This window comes from Macaca fascicularis, chromosome 10, assembly GCF_037993035.2.
Source record: "Macaca fascicularis isolate 582-1 chromosome 10, T2T-MFA8v1.1".
Taxonomy (NCBI): Eukaryota; Metazoa; Chordata; class Mammalia; order Primates; family Cercopithecidae; genus Macaca; species Macaca fascicularis.
In genome coordinates, this window is record NC_088384.1 from 84,106,164 (window position 1) to 84,123,179 (window position 17,016).

The 17,016-nt window shown below is 52.5% G+C and overlaps 1 protein-coding gene across 1 annotated transcript; it reads left to right on the forward strand.

The window, feature by feature from the left end:
* Positions 1 to 591: 591 nt before the first annotated feature.
* DDRGK1 (DDRGK domain containing 1) lies at positions 592 to 12,914 on the forward strand. The gene is made up of 9 exons (XM_005568473.4): positions 592 to 735; positions 1,839 to 2,042; positions 4,175 to 4,287; positions 4,527 to 4,628; positions 8,065 to 8,187; positions 8,549 to 8,587; positions 11,604 to 11,660; positions 12,196 to 12,244; positions 12,615 to 12,914. Exons 1-9 carry the CDS (start codon positions 645 to 647, stop codon positions 12,779 to 12,781), a joined length of 945 nt encoding a protein of 314 aa, XP_005568530.2. The 5' UTR covers positions 592 to 644; the 3' UTR covers positions 12,782 to 12,914.
* The last annotated feature ends 4,102 nt before the right edge of the window (positions 12,915 to 17,016 follow it).

Sequence of the window (17,016 nt, forward strand, 5' to 3'; positions counted from 1 at the left end):
GAGGCAATCGCTGTCCTGAAGTTGGTGTGCATCAGTCCCAAGCCTCTTCGTACTTTTTCCAAGGTTGTTTCCATAAACACTATGTGGGATTTTAAATCACTAAAATTTAGTGATTTTAAAACATACAGAGTCCGGGCGTGGTGGCTCACGCCTGTAATCCCAGCACTTTGGGAGGCCGAGGTGGGCGGATCACAAGGTCAGGAGTTCGAGACCAGTGTGGCCAAATAGTGAAACCGCATCTCTACTAAAAATACAAAAATTAGCCCGGCGTGGTGGCGGGCGCCTGTAGCCCCAGCTGCTCGGGAGGCTGAGGCAGGAGAATCGCTTGAACCCGGGAGGTGGAGGTTGCAGTGAGCTGAGATTGCGCCACCGCACTCCAGCCGGGGCCACAGAGACTCTGTTTCAAAAAAAAATACATAGATGTTTTCTACTGGACATACCATCTGCAATAATTTCCTCTTAACATTATGGGTTTTTTTACGCCCCCCAAACTCATTTTAATGTTTTACATTAAAGCCTCTCTGTGAAGTGCGGCTGGGCGGGGCTCCGAATAGTGGGCGGAGTCTAGACTGGGAAATGGAGGCGGGGCCTAGGAGATTCCGGCCTTAGGGTGAACGCCGTGGTTCTGCACGGAGGGCCTCGTCATGGTGGGGCCCGTGTGGTACTTGGTAGCGGCGGCTCTGCTAGTCGGCTTTATCCTCTTCCTGACTCGCAGCCGGGGCCGGGCGGCATCAGGTAGGAGATGCCGCTGCGCCAGGACTGGTGGTACCGGGTTTTCTGGCCTGAGCCTTTGTGGACCGGCGCGTCGCGGCTCCTGCGCGTGCGCATCCGGGCGGGCGGGGCGCATGCGCATCCATGCGCGCTTCGTGGGCCTGCTGGGGCCTCCGCAGTTCCCTGCCTGGATCCGGTGGCCGCGCTGCTACCCCTTTCTCTCAACCCCAAGCCAGAGTCTGGCCTCATCCCTCTCTTCATTCCCGGGAGCTCCGTACCTCCAAAGGCCTCAGGCCCTGGCCGGCGCCCACTCCCATCCGTCACTGTCTGGGCCCTTTCCCTCTGCACCTGTTAAGGTGGCCGCAGGGGTTTCCCATTCCTCCCAGCCTGGCTCCAGAGCAGGTGCCAGGAAGGGGGCATCTGAATATTTTCTGCCTGCCCCCCACGAGCTGGAGAAGCGCGAGACGGCTCCAGGAAACTCCTGAAGCTCTATCCCTTCCCGCCAAAGAGAGCGCCCACGCTCCCTCCCTAATCTGCTCCCGATCAAAAGGCCTGTCACTGGCCAGGACACAGAACAGATACACCCATCCTCCCTCTTTTCCCCCATTTCTGGTCAGCGGGCGGGTTTGTGTGTCTTCCTGCTCCCTGGGCCCACAAGCTGCCTCTGAGCACCTGCGCGCTCCCAGGGGCGGGAGGACCACGCTGAGGAAAGGCGGAGAGCCAGCAGGTCTTCCAGGGGAAGGCTCGGGAAGTGTACTCTCTGGTTGGGGAGCCAGGTAAAACCACAGGTGGTGTTAGGCGAGAAATCAATGGATTCCTGCAGCGGGTACTCGATGAGAGCTGGGGACATCAGGATAGGGGACTCCTGACAGGCCAGCTGGAAAGGTGGAGCTGGGAGAGGAGAGAAGAGTATTCATACAGGCCGGAGGGAAGGGCTGAGCCACCGCCTGGGACCAAGCTGTGGGCCTGGGGGAAAAGGCCTTGCCAGTCAGACTGAGAAGTCAGGGCCTTGTGCTGTGGGCAGCAGACCACTGAGCAGAGGAGGTGAGGCTTCCAGGCTGCCGCTCCTCCTGCCATGGGCCGGGCTGGGCTTCCAGGCAGCATTGTCATTTCTGTCTTCCCTACAGCCAGCCAAGAGTCACTGCACAATGAGGAGCTGGCAGGAGCAGGCCGGGTGGCCCAGCCTAGGCCCCTGGAGCCTGAGGAGCCGAGAGCTGAAGGCAGGCCTCGGCGCCGGAGGGACCTGGGCAGCCGCCTACAGGCCCAGCGTCGAGCCCAGCGGGTGACCTTGGCAGAAGCAGATGAGAATGAGCAGGAAGCTGTCATCCTAGGTGAGAGGAGCCCAGCCTGGTGGGGAGAGGGTCTGGGTTGGAGGGGGAGATAAAGAGGCCCCCAAAACTAAGTGGGGGAGTAGGGTATGAAGCCTCAGGGTAGGAGGGACATCTGGGAGCCACACGGTAGAGTAGGGGGATTCTTGGGACCTGGCATTTGTTCCACTGGGTCAACCCCCCTCTTCCTTCATCTTGGCTCTCAGTGTCCAAGCAGAGGGCAAGGGTCTTCAGATTGATTCAGAATGTTCCTCAATTCACCCCTTCTATCCTCGCACCCTTCCTGTTATGGGCACACTCATTCCCTGAGGATTTCACCCTAGAGGCAGAGTGCCTGGCCAAGAGTTTCTGCAGTTCTGGAGTGGGGTCACCCACAACCCCAGGAAAACAGTTTAAAGATGGAGACATTCTGTTGACACAGAGGTCTCCATATCCCTGCTTCCGGGAGACCAGGAGAGCCCTCAGGATTGTCTTCTCCAGTACTTGGACAGCTGGCTTGAGCCTGAGGAGGGGGCGTCTGGGTCTTTCTCAGAAACTGGGGGCATTTGAGGCTTTTGCCTTGTACCCTTAGGGATTATCCCTTTAGCTCACAAAGAGGCCCCTTCTTTGCCTACCTTTTGGCTCAGACTTGGGTTCAAAGACCCTTGCTGCACAGGCGTCAGTGGGTCTTTAACTTGCAGCTGGCCCTGAGGTAGTCATGGTGTTGGGGCTGTCTTTTCAGCCAGGCTTTGGTGGGCAAAGGGATAATCCTAGCCAGGGACTAAGCCCAGAATCCTCAGCAACTCCTGACTATGGTGAGGAGGATTTCAGATTTGAGGCAGGATAAATTTCCCCATAGGACTTCCCTTCTCTGGGGGTTTGGCACCAGAGACAGAAACCAGAGAACTCTGTAGTTCATTAGCCAGGATATTTAAGGTACATTAGGTGGGACCAGTATTCAAAGGTAAAAAAACCCTCCTTGGGCCAGGCGCAATGGCTCATCCCTGTAATCCCAGCACTTTGGGAGGCTGAGGCAGGCGGATCACGAGGTCAGGAGATCCAGACCATCCTGGCTAACATGGTGAAACCCCATCTCTACTAAAAATGCAAAAAAAAAAATTAGCCGAGCGTGGTGGTGGGTGCCTGTAGTCCCAGCTACTCAGGAGACTGAGGCAGGAGAATGGTGTGAACCCGGGAGGCGGAGCTTGCAGTGAGCCGAGATCGCGCCACTGCACTCCAGCCTGGGCGACAGAGCGAGACACTGTCTCAAAAAAAAACAAAAAAAACACAAAGAAACAAACAAAAACCCTTTCTGCTAATGCTTCCCCCATGCTGTATTCTGGCTCATCAGCCACAGTACCTTAAATATCCAGGCAGCCCTATCTGTGACCCCGAGACACTTGCATATTTTAACCTGATACCTCTCTTTTTATGATACCTCTCTTTTTATATGCAATATCTAAAGTTCTCATCTTTTTTTTTTTTTTTTTTTTTTTTTGAGACAGAGTCTCACTCTGTCACCCAGGCTGGAGTGCAGTAGCGTGATCTCGGCTCACTGCAAGCTCCGCCTCCCGGGTTCTCGCCATTCTCCTGCCTCAGCCTCCTGAGTACCTGGGACTACAGGCGCCCGCCACCACGCCTGGCTAATTTTTTGTGTTTTTAGTAGAGACGGGGTTTCACCGTGTTAGCAAGGATAGTCTCGATCTCCTGACCTCGTGATCTGCCCGCCTCAGCCTCCCAAAGTGCTGGGATTACAGGCGTGAGCCACTGCACCCGGCCCTTTTTTTGTGTTTTTGATAGAGATGGGGTTTCACCACGATTGCGAGGATGGTCTCCATCTCCTGACCTCGTGATCCGCCCACCTCGACCTCCCAAAGTGCTGGGATTACAGGCGTGAGCCACCGCAGCTAGCCCAAAGTTCTCATCTTTTCCCTTGCCCTGTGGGCCCCTCACCATTCTTCCATCCCTACATATTCATGCACCCGCACACACACATGCGCTTATGGCAGATGCCTCTGGAGGGCAGAGCTGGGCTAGTGACATTTGCAGGTGGGTGGAAGGGGACCCCCCCATTAGGAGAGGGACGAGGGGTTGGGGATCCATCATCATCAGTCCTCTCTGGTCAGAACCTACTGTCTTTCTTTGATCATACCCAGCCCAGGAGGAAGAAGACGTTGAGAAGTCAGCGGAAACTCACCTGTCAGGGAAAATTGGAGCTAAGAAACTGCGGAAGCTGGAGGAGAAACAAGCGCGAAAGGCCCAGCGTGAGGCAAGCCGGAGGGATGGGATGCAGCTCTGGGAAGTGGGAAAGGGCCCTGCCTGCCTTTTCCCCTAAGGCAGACTCAGGGCTCCTTGCCTGCTGGGCTGGTGCTTGCTGCCTCCCTGACTCTGTCTCCTGCTGCCTGGGTCTGTGCCCTGGCCCAGGCATTGCCTTCCCTAGTCTGTCTGGGAGGTGGGCACACGCTAGCTGGGGGTGAGGGATGTGCCCCTATGAAGACCTGTCTCTAGGCAGAGGAGGCTGAACGTGAGGAGCGGAAACGACTCGAGTCCCAGCGCGAAGCTGAGTGGAAAAAGGAGGAGGAGCGGCTTCGCCTAGAGGAGGAGCAGAAGGTGAGGCCAGCCCCGACCCTGACTTCTGACCCTTGACCAGGCAGCCTTGCTTCTTATGCAGCTCCTTGGCACCTCCAACATAGAAGGTGGGCCATAGATCTGGCACAAGGGCAGGTTCTGGTTTATTTGTTCCCTAGGCTCCAGCGCAGCCTGGAAAAGCAGCTGCTGAAAAGCAGAGCCCAGAGTGAGGATTCTTGTGCACGTGACTATTGAACTTTCAGGGAGCATGTGAGGAACACGAGGCAGGCAGGGCAGCTGGGCAAAGAAAGCCAGGAGAGGAGGAAGAGATGGCAGAGAGGTGATGGGGGTCTGGATCCTGAAGGCCTTGAGGCCGTTAAAGATCATTGTAAGAGATGGTGGCTGCATTGAGGGCCTGACATAGAGGAGGTGCTCAGGGAATGGGGACCACTGCAGTAAAGGTGACTAATGAACATTTGTTTGCCAGATGCTTCCTTTGTTCTGAGAACCAGGTTTCCAAAAAAGGGAACAGCGTAAAAACGTTGGGTACGTAGGGTTAGAGCCAGGGCTGCCCTAGCTGGGAAGACCTGTGACCTCTGACTGGCCTGTTGTCCCAGGATCCTGGATGTGGGTGCTGTGGCTGATAAGCCAGAATACAGCATAGGGGAGGAATTAGCAGAGAGGGTTTTTTACCTTTCTGAATATTTGTCCCACTTAGTGTACCTTAAATATCCTGACTCTTCTCCCCTGTAACCAGTTTCCCTTATCCTTAACATCTCACCTCACTTTAATACATTCCTCACAACTAATATTGACACATTATTAGTAACTAAACTCTAACATTATTCAGATTTTTGTTTATTGATTGATTAGGACAAGTCTTGCTCTATTGCCCAGGCTGGAGTGCGGTGGCACGATCTTGGCTCACTGCAACCTCTGACTCCCAGGCTCAAGCAATCCTCCCACCTTAGATCCCCCTCCCCACGAGTAGCTGGGACTATAGGTGTGCACCACCATGCCTGGCTAATTTTTTTTGTGTGTGTGTGGAGATTGGGTTTCACCATGTTTCCCAGACTGCTTTTGAACTCCTAGACTCAAGCAATCCTCTTCCCTTGGCCTCCCAAAGTGCTGGGATTACAGGTGTGAGCCACTGTGCCCAGCCTTAACAATTTTGAGGAGTCCTGGGCAAGTAGTTTGTAGAAGGTCCCTTAATTTGAGTTTGGTTGTTTTTCTCATGGTTAGACTGGGGTTATGGATCTGACTGAAGAAGACAATAAGTGAAGTTCCATCTTCAATGCAACATACTAAGCACGCAGGTTATCCCCTTCACTTATCCCTAATGTTGTTAACCTTGGTTGCCTGGCTGCGGTTTTGTTTGCCAGCTTTCTCCACTGTAATGTGACTGCTTTTTTCCCCTCTTCCCATATTTCTTTGGAAAGAAGTCACTGTGCACAGCCCACACTTAAGGGTTGGGGGGTTGGAGTTCTTACATAAATTATTTGGAAATCTCTTACAGGAGATATGTCTCTTCCTCCCTATTCATTACATATTAATGCAGTCTTTTTTTTTTTTTTTTTTTTTTTTCTGAGATGGAGTCCCACTCTGTCACCCAGGCTACAGTGCAATAGCTCAATCTGGGCTCGCTACAACCTCTGCTTTGCAGGTTCAAGCGATTCTCCTGTCTCAGCCTCCCAAGTAGCTGGGATTACAGGCGCCCGCCACCACACCCAGCTAATTTTTGTATTTTTAGTAGAGACGGGGTTTCACCATGTTGGCCAGGATGGTCTTGAACTCCTGACTTCAGGTGATGCGCCCGCCTCAGCCTCCCAAAGTGTTGGGATTACCGGCATAAGCCACCGTGCGTGACCAGCCATTTTTTTATATCTGTATAGACTCATGAGTATTTATTTTGTACTTTGTGTTGTAATCCAGTAACATGTTATTTCTTAATTTATTTTATTTTACTTTATTTTATTTATTTATTTTTTGAGACGGAGTCTTGCTCTGTCACCCAGGCTGGAGTGCAGTGGTGCGATCTCAGCTCACTGCAAGCTCTGCCTCCCAGGTTCACGCCATTCTCCTGCCTCAGCCTCCCAAGTAGCTGGGACTACAGGCGCCCGCCATGCCTGGCTAATTTTTTTGTATTTTTAGTAGAGATGAGGTTTCACCATGTTAGCCAGGATGGTCCGGATCTCCTGACCTTGTGATCTGCCCACCTCGGGCTCCCAAAGTGCTGGGATTACAGATGTGAGCCACTGCGCCCGGCAACATGTTATTTATTGTGTTGTTCAGATTGTTCCAGCTTTGACCACTGGGAGCCGTTTCATTTGGCTCCTGTGTACCTTTAACACACACTCGTTGTTTTGTTTTTTGAGTACTTAGTTTCTGGCACTGCAAGATGCCCCAGACTCATCTTGTATATTACTTGCCCCAGCTTTAGCTTTCTGTTTGAAGAAAATTTTTCTGAGTGCTCTGGAAAATGGGTTGAAGGAGGCTGTTGTACCAGGCAGTAGTGGTGATGGAGCAACATTGACAGACCGGGGAGTTTCCTGGAAGTTCAAGAAAGAAGTGGTCAGTAGGACCTCATTTCTGACCAGTTGGCTGTGTTAATTCACGGAGCCAGGGACCCAGGAGGAGGTCTAAGCATAGAAGAGCAGGTCCTAGGGTCTGTCTGCTGCCTGTGAGATGGCCCAGTAGGTGTGTCACATGGACCGTTGTGTGTTTGGGGGAAGAGATTTGGATGGGGATACAAGTGTGGTAGTCACTGGCAAGGAAGGGGTTGATGCTTTGGGCATGGGCGAGGTGGCCCAGAGAATGTGGAGGAGAGAGAAGAGGCAGGGCTGAATGATGAAGGAGGCGGGAAGAATGGCCCAAGGAGCAGGAGGAAATCCAGGAGAGGGTGGGATCTGGAAGCCAAGGGAGGAAAGAAGGATCACTGAGAGGACAGGCATATGAGAACTGAAGGTTGTGCCTTGAGTTTGGTGAGTGGAGGGCATGGGTGAGACTGTGGCAGGAGTTGTTTCATAGAACTGGGAACACAGAAGCCAGACTGTAGTGGGCTGACTGGGTGAGTGGGTGGTGAGGAAATGCAGGGTTCACATTTGCTCATGAGGTTTGGACATGATGGGGTATGCTTAATGAGTTACACAAGGAAAGGATGGGTCAGGTGATTGGAGGGTATTGTAGAGTGGGGTCATGGTGGGGTTTTCAACAGATTTTTGCTAAGATCCCCTGAGCATGAAGGGCAGGAGCAGGGGCTGAGCAGCATTTGTCCAGGTGATGATGAAACTGATGACAAGAGGGGCCTCGGCCCATTGTTCAGCTTGGGGGATGGAGGAATGGGGGTCTTGAAGGAGCTCTGTCTCTGAGAAAACTCTGGGCTGTATGCTCTGGTGTCCTGCAGGGGTAGCAGCAACCAGAACAGGGATGGGGTGGGAACCTGCCCCCAATTCCTGACTTTTGCCTCCTGTGTCCACAGGAGGAGGAGGAGAGGAAGGCCCGCGAGGAGCAGGCCCAGCGGGAGCATGAGGAGTACCTGAAACTGAAGGAGGCCTTTGTGGTGGAGGAGGAAGGCGTGGGAGAGACCATGAATGAGGAACAGGTGGGCCTGCTGCCCCTGGGAAGCCCCTCTCTGTACCCATCAGTGCAGCCTGTGCCAGACCCAAGGCTAGCCACCCCATCCCAGATGTCCCGGCCAGGCAGTGAGAGGTGGGTGGGTGTCAGTACCAGCAGGGTTTAGCGGCCAGAGGCCTCGTCCTCAGCAGAGGCTGGTGCCTCCGAAACCCTTACCCTGGAAGGCTCTGCTGCTTGTGTAAGCAAGTGGTACATGCAGGTGGTCGGGCGGGCCCAAGGCAGGCTGCAGGCAGGTGGCCCTCAAGTGAGCAGGTGGTGCTTGGGTGGATGAGTACAGAACCCTGTGGCCTTGATAGGGGGTGCTCATCCTGATTTCTCTGCTTCTCTAGTCCCAGAGCTTCCTGACAGAGTTCATCAACTACATCAAGGTAAGCAGCCACGGAACAGAGCCTGAATGTCAGCTCCCTGCCTGGTGTGTGCAGGTTGGTTGCCTCCAGCAGGGGCTGCAGGCAGTGCATTCAGGCTCATGCAAGAGTGGGCAGGGGGGCCTAGCGGGGCAGAGCTGCAGGGTCCTGGCCAGGAGTGTTTCTCCCTGCTCCGACCCCGAAGGTGGAGAAGGACCTGGGTCTGTGTGGGAGGTGCAAGCCTTTGATCACTTCCTCACACTCAGTTTGACAGTTTCCCTGCTCTTCAGACCCCACGCTCAGTGAGTCAGTGTGTTTTCAAGTCTCTTCACATGTGTTTTCTGTCAGTTCTGTCACACTGAGGCTCCACTGAGTTGAAACAAGCATCCTCTGCCATGTGCTCCTGACTGGGAACTTGGGTCTTTCAGAGGAAACAGGACGGTGTTTCCTTTGGAGTCTAGGGTGGGGCGGCAGTGTGTCCCCTTCTGTCTGCAGCCACTGCGCAGGCCGCCTCAGTGCTGCTCCAGGTTGCATAAGCACATCCTACTTTGCTTTGCTGCTAAGCAACTTCTCTCCCACGAAGGATGCCATGAGGGGAGAGGTTTTCAAGTGCAACTCAGAGGTGCAGAGGCGGCTGAGGGAAGGAGTGCAGAGGGAGCGGGGGCGGTGGTGGGGGTGCTACTAGGGGCTGCCAAGGACCCAGGGCTTGCATAATCCTCCCGCCACCTCTCCTGAAAGAGAGCAGGGTTTAGACGCCTGCCGACAGTGAGGGACTGGGCTCACAGCCTTGAGTCTGGGGTTCCTAAGTGGGGAAAATGCTGGCAGCTTTGACAGGGTCCTGTCTGCTCAGGCTGTGTGCACTCCCCGCTCATGGAGCCCTTTCTCTACCCTGGCACACTTGATTAGGGGCTGCGACCGGGCAGAATATCTCTCACACTTGCCTACTGCTGTTTGGAACTTGTCCCCGCCTACCCAGTAGGCAGTAAGATGGTCCTGAAGCCCCTTCCCTGGAAGCCTTCCCAGGTGGAATTAGAGGAGGGGTCAGCTTCAGCATCTCCCTTTACTCTGCAGAAACCAGAAGAAAGGTCCCCAGTTCTAGCCCTCACTTTTGGTGGCTCCCTGGAGGTACCATTCTCTGGGAGTTCTCCAAACTCTTTTGGAGCTTAGAAGTTTTTCCAGCTTGTCCGGGCACAGTGGCTCACACCTGCAATCCCAGCACTTTGGGAGGCTGAGGCAGGCGGATCACTTGAGGTTAGGAGTTTGAGACTAGCCTGGGCAACATGTTGAAAACCCATCTCTGCTAAAAATACAAAAATTAGCCAGGCATGGTGGTGCACGCCTGTAGTCCCAGCTACTCAGGAGGCTGAGGCAGGAGAATCACTTGAACCCAGGAGGTGGAGGTTGCAGTGAGGCAAGATGGTGCCACTGCACTCCAGCCTGCGCAACAGAGTGAAACTCCGTCTCAAAAAAAAAAAAAAAAAAAGTTTTTCCAGCCTGTGCTGGCTAATTCTTCTAGAGCTGCTATCTTGCAAGGAAAAGGAGGACTTCTGAAATCCAGTCTGTCTGCTCTCCTCCTTGCTCCAAAGGGATGGGCCTTTTTGCCTTAAGATTTCAGAACTGGAGGAACATGCCTGCACCCAGCATTGTTTATGAGAGGTGTAGGGTTCACTCGGTCTTATTCCATTCTCCTGTCTGACCATGGCTGGGCTCAGGTGATCTTCCCGCCTCCGCCTCCCGAGTAGCTGAGACTGCAGGTGTGTGCCTCCACACCTAGCTTGTTTTATCAAACGTGTTTTGGCCCCAGCAGCACCTCAGGCCAGGTCATCGGGGAGCACCTGGGGTGACTTCATGTTCTTGCACCACACTGTCACTGAGAGCCCACTGCCTGATCCCTGTTTTGCAGGTAGAGGCCAGCTGACCACGTCACCTTGTCCTTGCCCATCCTGGCCCAGCTGCCTCTCGCTTGCCTTCCTGCTTGCAAATACGGCTTGGCATTTCAAACAAGTCACATGCTATCTGCAGTCAGGGAGGTGTCACCATGTCAGTCCTCCCCCAGCTCATTTGAGGTGGAGGATTCACAGAAATGCAAAAGAACGGCCTTTTCTCAAGTCCTGTGCTGTCTGTTGGGGTAGTGGGGGCAGGTGCCTGTGTGGACACAGCAGCAGACCCTTCGCCGCACCCTTGGGAACTCAGATTTCTACTGAGGGTATGAGGAAGCACTTGGAGCATGGAACACGGCTGTGCTGGAAAGCACTCAGCGGTGTTAGTGACAGTGATTTTAAGGGTGGGCTCAGTGCCTCAGATGGTATGAAGAGGATGGATAAAAAGTGTGGGTGTGTCAGGTTATGGGGGAACAGGCCAGTGGGGCGGCAAGCAAAGGTAAGGCAGGAGTGGGTCCCCACGGCCTCTACTGAGAGACCTTGGCTTGCTCGGGCCTTTATCTGCTCTCCCTCTTGTCCATGTACTCAACCTGTCTCACCAGCCAGACTGCGAACTCCAGGGCGGGGGCTATGGCTTGTTCAGCATGTGTCCCTCATACCTTTTTAGGGCCTTGTTCTAGTAAGTCCTCAGCAAACATAAGTCCTGGTGACAGTTATTTAAAATAGCTTTTGGTGACTCTCACCGCCTCCTTCCTCCCTATGGTGCGTCCCCTTCAACTTGTCCATGATGTTAAAAAGAGATGGCTGGATGCAGAGGATGGTGGCAGCTGTGCTCTGATTTCCACTCATGCGTGTCTCGGAGTCCAGGACAGGGCCCGTGAGGCAGGTGGTTGTTTTGAGTAGATTCCTTCCTCGCAAGAAGGGGAATGAGAGGGTTTATGATTGTGCAGGTCTCTGTCAATGGGTGGTTGTGAGAGACAGAGAGTGTGTGTGTGTGTGTGTGTGTGTGTGTGTCAGGGGAGCAAGGCTGTCCCACAGGAGTGTGTACAGTGTTTATCCAGCCACCCAGATCAGATCAGAATGCGAACCTGGAGGGTGCCCATGCCTAGAGGGATTTGCCCAAGCTCAGCCTCTCTCTCTTTTCCTCCTCCTTTTTGTAGCAGTCCAAGGTTGTGCTCTTGGAAGACCTGGCTTCCCAGGTGGGCCTACGTACTCAGGTAAGCCCTGGAACGTGCCCTGCTGTGTGCAGTGTGGCCAGGGGTCTGTGTGGCTAGCAGAGAGGACCTGCCCTAAAGACAGAGTCTTAATGCACCCTCTACCCTGTCCCCAACCAAGAGTGAGTAGTGCACAGAAGTCTGCTGGCACCCTAGGAATCCTGCATTTTTAATGGATGGAAGAACAGGCAGGAAAGAAAAAAAAAAATCCAAACCCCATCACTCTGCCAGCCCCTGTGACCAAAGCAGCCCAAATCAGTTACCTTGACAACTCTCTTGCACAGACTGCACCAGCCTATGTTGCAAGCATCACCACTGCCCTGCTTCTAACAGGAGAGATCCTCTTTTGGGGGCTTGCAGGGCCCAAGACCAGAGCCCCTTCTACCCAGGGCCCTTCCAAAGGCGAAGCACAGAGTCACATTTAGGGGCTGGCATGAGAGGGAAATAAAGAGATTTGGCTGTAGTGGGAGGGAGGTTTCAGTGCTTTTTCTGGGGACATTGGTGCCTGTCTCTACTCTGAGAATTGTTCTCCTCATAGGACACCATAAATCGCATCCAGGACCTGCTGGCTGAGGGGACCATAACAGGTGAGAGGATAAGAGCCAATCACTGCAGTCCTGGCCTTGGAGAGTGTCTAGCCACAGGGGCTGCAGGGATGTGCTGCAGAGGCAGGATGACCACCCAAGATCGGGGGAGGGGTGTGCAACAAGGGGCACTGAGTAGTTGGATGCAGTTACAAGGAGGACGTGCCAGGGCCTGGAGATGGTGGCAGTGGGAGAGGACAGACAGGGCAGCCTGATTCGACTCTCCTAGCAGGACTGGATGCAGCCGGGAAAGGCCAGGCAGGCAGGAGGCCTGAAGGGCCCTGAGCCAGCTGTGAAGGAGTAGGTGGGCATTCTCAGGCCAGATGGGGAACGCCCAGGAGGCCTCAGCCCCACAACCTGCATATCCCCACAGGTGTGATTGACGACCGGGGCAAGTTCATCTACATAACCCCAGAGGAATTGGCCGCCGTGGCCAACTTCATCCGACAGCGGGGCCGGGTGTCCATCGCCGAGCTTGCCCAAGCCAGCAACTCCCTCATCGCCTGGGGCCGGGAGCCCCCTGCCCAAGCCCCAGCCTGACCCCAGTCCTTCCCTCGGACTCAGAGTTGATGTGGCCTACCTGGCTGTACATCTTCATCCCTTCCCACCATCCTGAGGAAGTGACAGAGTGTGGCCAGGCAGTTATAGATTAAAGGCCTGTGAGTACTGCTGAGCTTGGTGTGGCTTGGTGTGGCAGAAGGCTTGGCCTGGGATCCTAGATGAGCACGTGGAATTTAGGCCTCAGAATGTATCTGAGAGGTGGGGAGGGTCCCTTGGAAGCTGGTGAAGTCCTATTCTTATTATGAATCCATTCATTCAAGAAAATAGCATGTTGCACATTTACTCTGTTCCTTTGTGCCCTGGAAGCCCTGCCCCCAAGACCTAGATAAGGTCTTTCTCTTCTTCTGCCCCCACTCAAATTAGAAGTGGGGAACCTCTTGGGCCACATCTCTGTTAACTGGGAAAGGGAGGTCTTATGGGTATTTTTTAACAGATTAGGAGCCCTAAGTAGGGCTGAGAGCCAGTGGGGAGAAGAATTAATGAGAAGCATCAAGGATAGAGTCCTAGGGAGCATCAGCCTTTAAGAGGCAGGGTGGGGGGTCAGTGAAGGAGATTGCCATTTGCAGGGCAGGTAGAAGGAAGGAGAGGACCTGCTTGAGCTGGCTATAATTGTGCAGCAGAGGGACACTGCTCATATGGGAAATCACATGAATTCAACTCTACATCCTTGACAAAAAGTTTAAATGGTGTGGGTGATTCCACCCACTGGTGGATGTGAGAACCATATGCTCAGGAGTGGGTGGGATGGGAGGGAGGTGTGTACCTCCTGGAGGGTCGGTCACTCTGGTTCCTGTGGGCTGTTCATGGCATGAGCATCCTGCTGTGCTGAGGGTGAGGCACATGTTTAAATGTGTATTTATGCAAAGTGATCCCTAACATAAGCCCCCTACTTCCTCTGGTGTCTGGTGGAGGAGGCAGCTTGCTGTTCTGGCCCAGGAGGAAACTCTCCCTGGATGGCGATGGGGAAACAGTACCAGGTTCCAGGGAAGAGCCTTCCTTAGGAGTTGCCAAGGGTGTTTTTGACTCATTGGGTGCCATAAGTGTTGACTGTAGAACCTAAATTCCAAGAAAGGTATGACTCTGCTACTTCTATCAGCAACGGGAACTTGTCATCACCTGGAGCGTGAAGGGCCACATGCATTGTTTAGAAGGCCATCTGGAGCCTACATTCTAGTAGGAGAGGGAAGAAACATGTAGCCAACCACAGTATGGGGTGGAAACATAAAATTACAAAGCGAAAAAAAGAAGAGATGACTTACAGTTAGATCACTGGTCCTTAGCCTGGTTGCTCATTGGATTCACCTAGGAAGTTTTTAGTAGTCTCATGCCAGCCCTGTTGCACCCAGGACCAGTTAAATCAGAATCTCCGAGGGCGCAGTCAGGGAGCATCAGTAGGAGATTCCAATGTGCAGCCAAAGTTGAGAGCTAGGGAACAGATGGGGGTGGGGTGGAGAGGCAGGCCAACAAATTGCAAGTAATTCAAATCTCCATTGGAAGGGGCTTCTCACAGAGCAAGGCGGCAGCTCCAGGGCTCTCTAGTCCTTTCCCTCAGCCATCCTCTGCCACTGCCATGCAGATAGCAAGATGGCCAAGGCAGCCCCTGCCCCAGCAACCCGTGCTCAGGACAGCACCCGAAGGCCAGGAGTGGGAAAAGGCACATTCCTTCCTCACATCCTGGAAGCACCCAGATATTCTTCATGTCCCATGGGCTTAGTGTGGAGGAAAAAAACTTACGATCCTTTGAGCATTATTTAGTGCTCAATTAATACATTTATTAAATGGATAGTTTATTAAATAAAAGTAAACATTTTTCTAAATGTATACAAACTACTTTCACAACTAAAAAATGAAAAAATAAAGGGAAAAATGAAAAAATGAAATTTAATGCTTTTTTTTTTTTTTTTTTTTTGAGGCAGAGTCTTGCTCTGTCACCCAGGCTGTAGTGATCTTGGCTCACTGCAACCTCCGCCACCCAGATTCAAGCGACTCTCCTGCTTCAGCCTCCTGGGTAGCTGGGATTACAGGAGCATGCCACCACTCCCGGCTAATTTTTGTATTTTTAGTAGAGACAGGGTTTCACTTTGTTGGCCAGGCTGGTCTCGAACTCCTGACCTCAGGCGATCCACGGATCCGCCTGCCGCAGCCTCCCAAAGTGCTGGGATTACAGGCGTGAGCTACCGCACCCAGCTGTAGACCAGACAGTATTATAATGATTACATTACTGATCTGTACATGTGACACTAAAACTGATTATAAACACTTCACTAGCTCTACTTTTTTTTTTTCTTGAGATGGAAAACTGTCACTTAGGCAGAAGTGCACTGGCACAATCTTGGCTCACTGCAACCTCCACCTCCCACGTTCAAGTGATTCTCCTGCCTCATCCTCCTGAGTAGCTGGGATTAGAGGCATGCACCACCACACCTGGCTAATTTGTGTATTTTTACTAGAGATGGGGCTTCATCATGTTGGGCAGGCTGGTCTCAAACTCGTGACTTCAAGTGATCCCCCCGCCTCAGCCTCCCAAAGTGCTGGATTACAGGCATGAGCCACTGTGCCCGGCCTTGCTAGCTCTAATTAAATTTTATTTATTTATTTATTTATTTATTTATTTATTTATTTATTTGAGAGGGAGTCTCACTCTGTCCCTCAGGCAGGAGTGCAGTGGCACGATCTCAGCTCACTGAAACCTCCACCTCCCAGGTTCAAGTGATTCTCCTGCCTCAGCCTCCTGAGTAGCTGAAATTACTAGCGCCCTCCACCACACCTGGCTAATTTTTTGTATTTTCAGTAGAGACAGGGTTTTGCCATGGTTGCCAGGCTGGTCTCAAACTTCTGACCTCAGGTGATCCGCCCGCCTTGGCCTCCCAAAGTGCTGGGATTATAAGCATGAGCCCCTATGCCTGGCTTTTAATTTTTACTTTTGTCTGAGGGTAGTTTTCAATTACTCTGGAGCACCAGGATTACTGTATTAGCTGAGGACATAGATATGACTGATGGATGATGATTCAGAACCAAGGACTCAAGACTTCATTGTAATTCTTTTAAATTTTTATTTATTTTATTTTTATTTTTTTGAGATGGAGTCTCACACTGTCGCCCAGGCTGGAGTGCAATGGCATGATCTCGGCTCACTGCAAGCTCCATCTTCTGGGTTCAAGTGATTCTCCTGCCTCAGCCTCCCAAATAGCTGGGATTACACGTGCCCACCACCACGCCCTGCTAATTTTTTGTATTTTTAGTAGAGATGGGGTTTCACTATGTTGGCCAGGCTGGTCTTGAACTCTTGACCTCATGATCCGCCCGCCTTGGCCTCCTAAAGTGCTGGGATTACAGCCATGAGCCACCACACCCAGCCAACGTCATTGTAATTCTCACCTGAGTCTTTTACTTGTTGGGTAGTCCCTTTTTCTTTTCTTTTCTTTCTTTTTTTTTTTTTTTAATTAGTATTGTTATTTTTTTGAGACAGAGTCTCACTCTGTCACCCAAGCTGGAGTGCAGTGGCGGGATCTCAGCTCACTGCAACCTACGTCCCCAGGGTTCAAGCGATTCTGCCTCAGCCTCCCAAGTAGCTGGGACCACAGGTGCATGCCACCACGCCCAGCTAATTTTTGTATTTTTAGTAGAGACGGGGTTTCACCATGTTGACCTCCCAAAGTGCTGGGACTACAGGCATGAGCCACTGTGCCCAGCCTGGTGGTGCCTTTTTCATAGTTAGATTTTAGAACCCTTGACTCACAGCCCAGCCCAACACAGGTCTATTTTGATACCACTCGTGCCCTATAGAGTCCAGTAACTTCTCTTTCTTTTGGATCTTCAAGGCCTATTATTGACAGGTTCTAGATTGGAGTTATATTACACAGTTTTTCAAAAAATAGTTATTTATAAGATTAACCAGGAGCTGAAAATTATTGAAAAACTGGGAATGGGCCGGGCGCGGTGGCTCAAGCCTGTAATCCCAGCACTTTGGGAGGCCGAGACGGGCGGATCACGAGGTCAGGAGATCGAGACCATCCTGGCAAACACGGTGAAACCCCGTCTCTATTAAATACAAAAAAAAAAAAAAAATAGCCGGGCGAGGTGGCGGGCGCCTGTAGTCCCAGCTACTTGGGAGGCTGAGGCCGGAGAATGGCGTGAACCCGAGAGGCGGAGCTTGCAGTGAGCTGAGATCCGGCCACTGCACTCCAGCCTGGGTGACAGAGCGAGACTCCGTC

Coding starts and splice junctions, on each gene's coding strand:
- DDRGK1 (XM_005568473.4), top strand. CDS start 645: ATGGTGGGGCCCGTGTGGTACTTGGTAGCGGCGGCTCTGCTAGTCGGC. Junction 8,188..8,548: donor AGACCATGAATGAGGAACAG/GTGGGCCTGCTG, acceptor CTGCTTCTCTAG/TCCCAGAGCTTCCTGACAGA. Junction 8,588..11,603: donor AGTTCATCAACTACATCAAG/GTAAGCAGCCAC, acceptor TCCTTTTTGTAG/CAGTCCAAGGTTGTGCTCTT.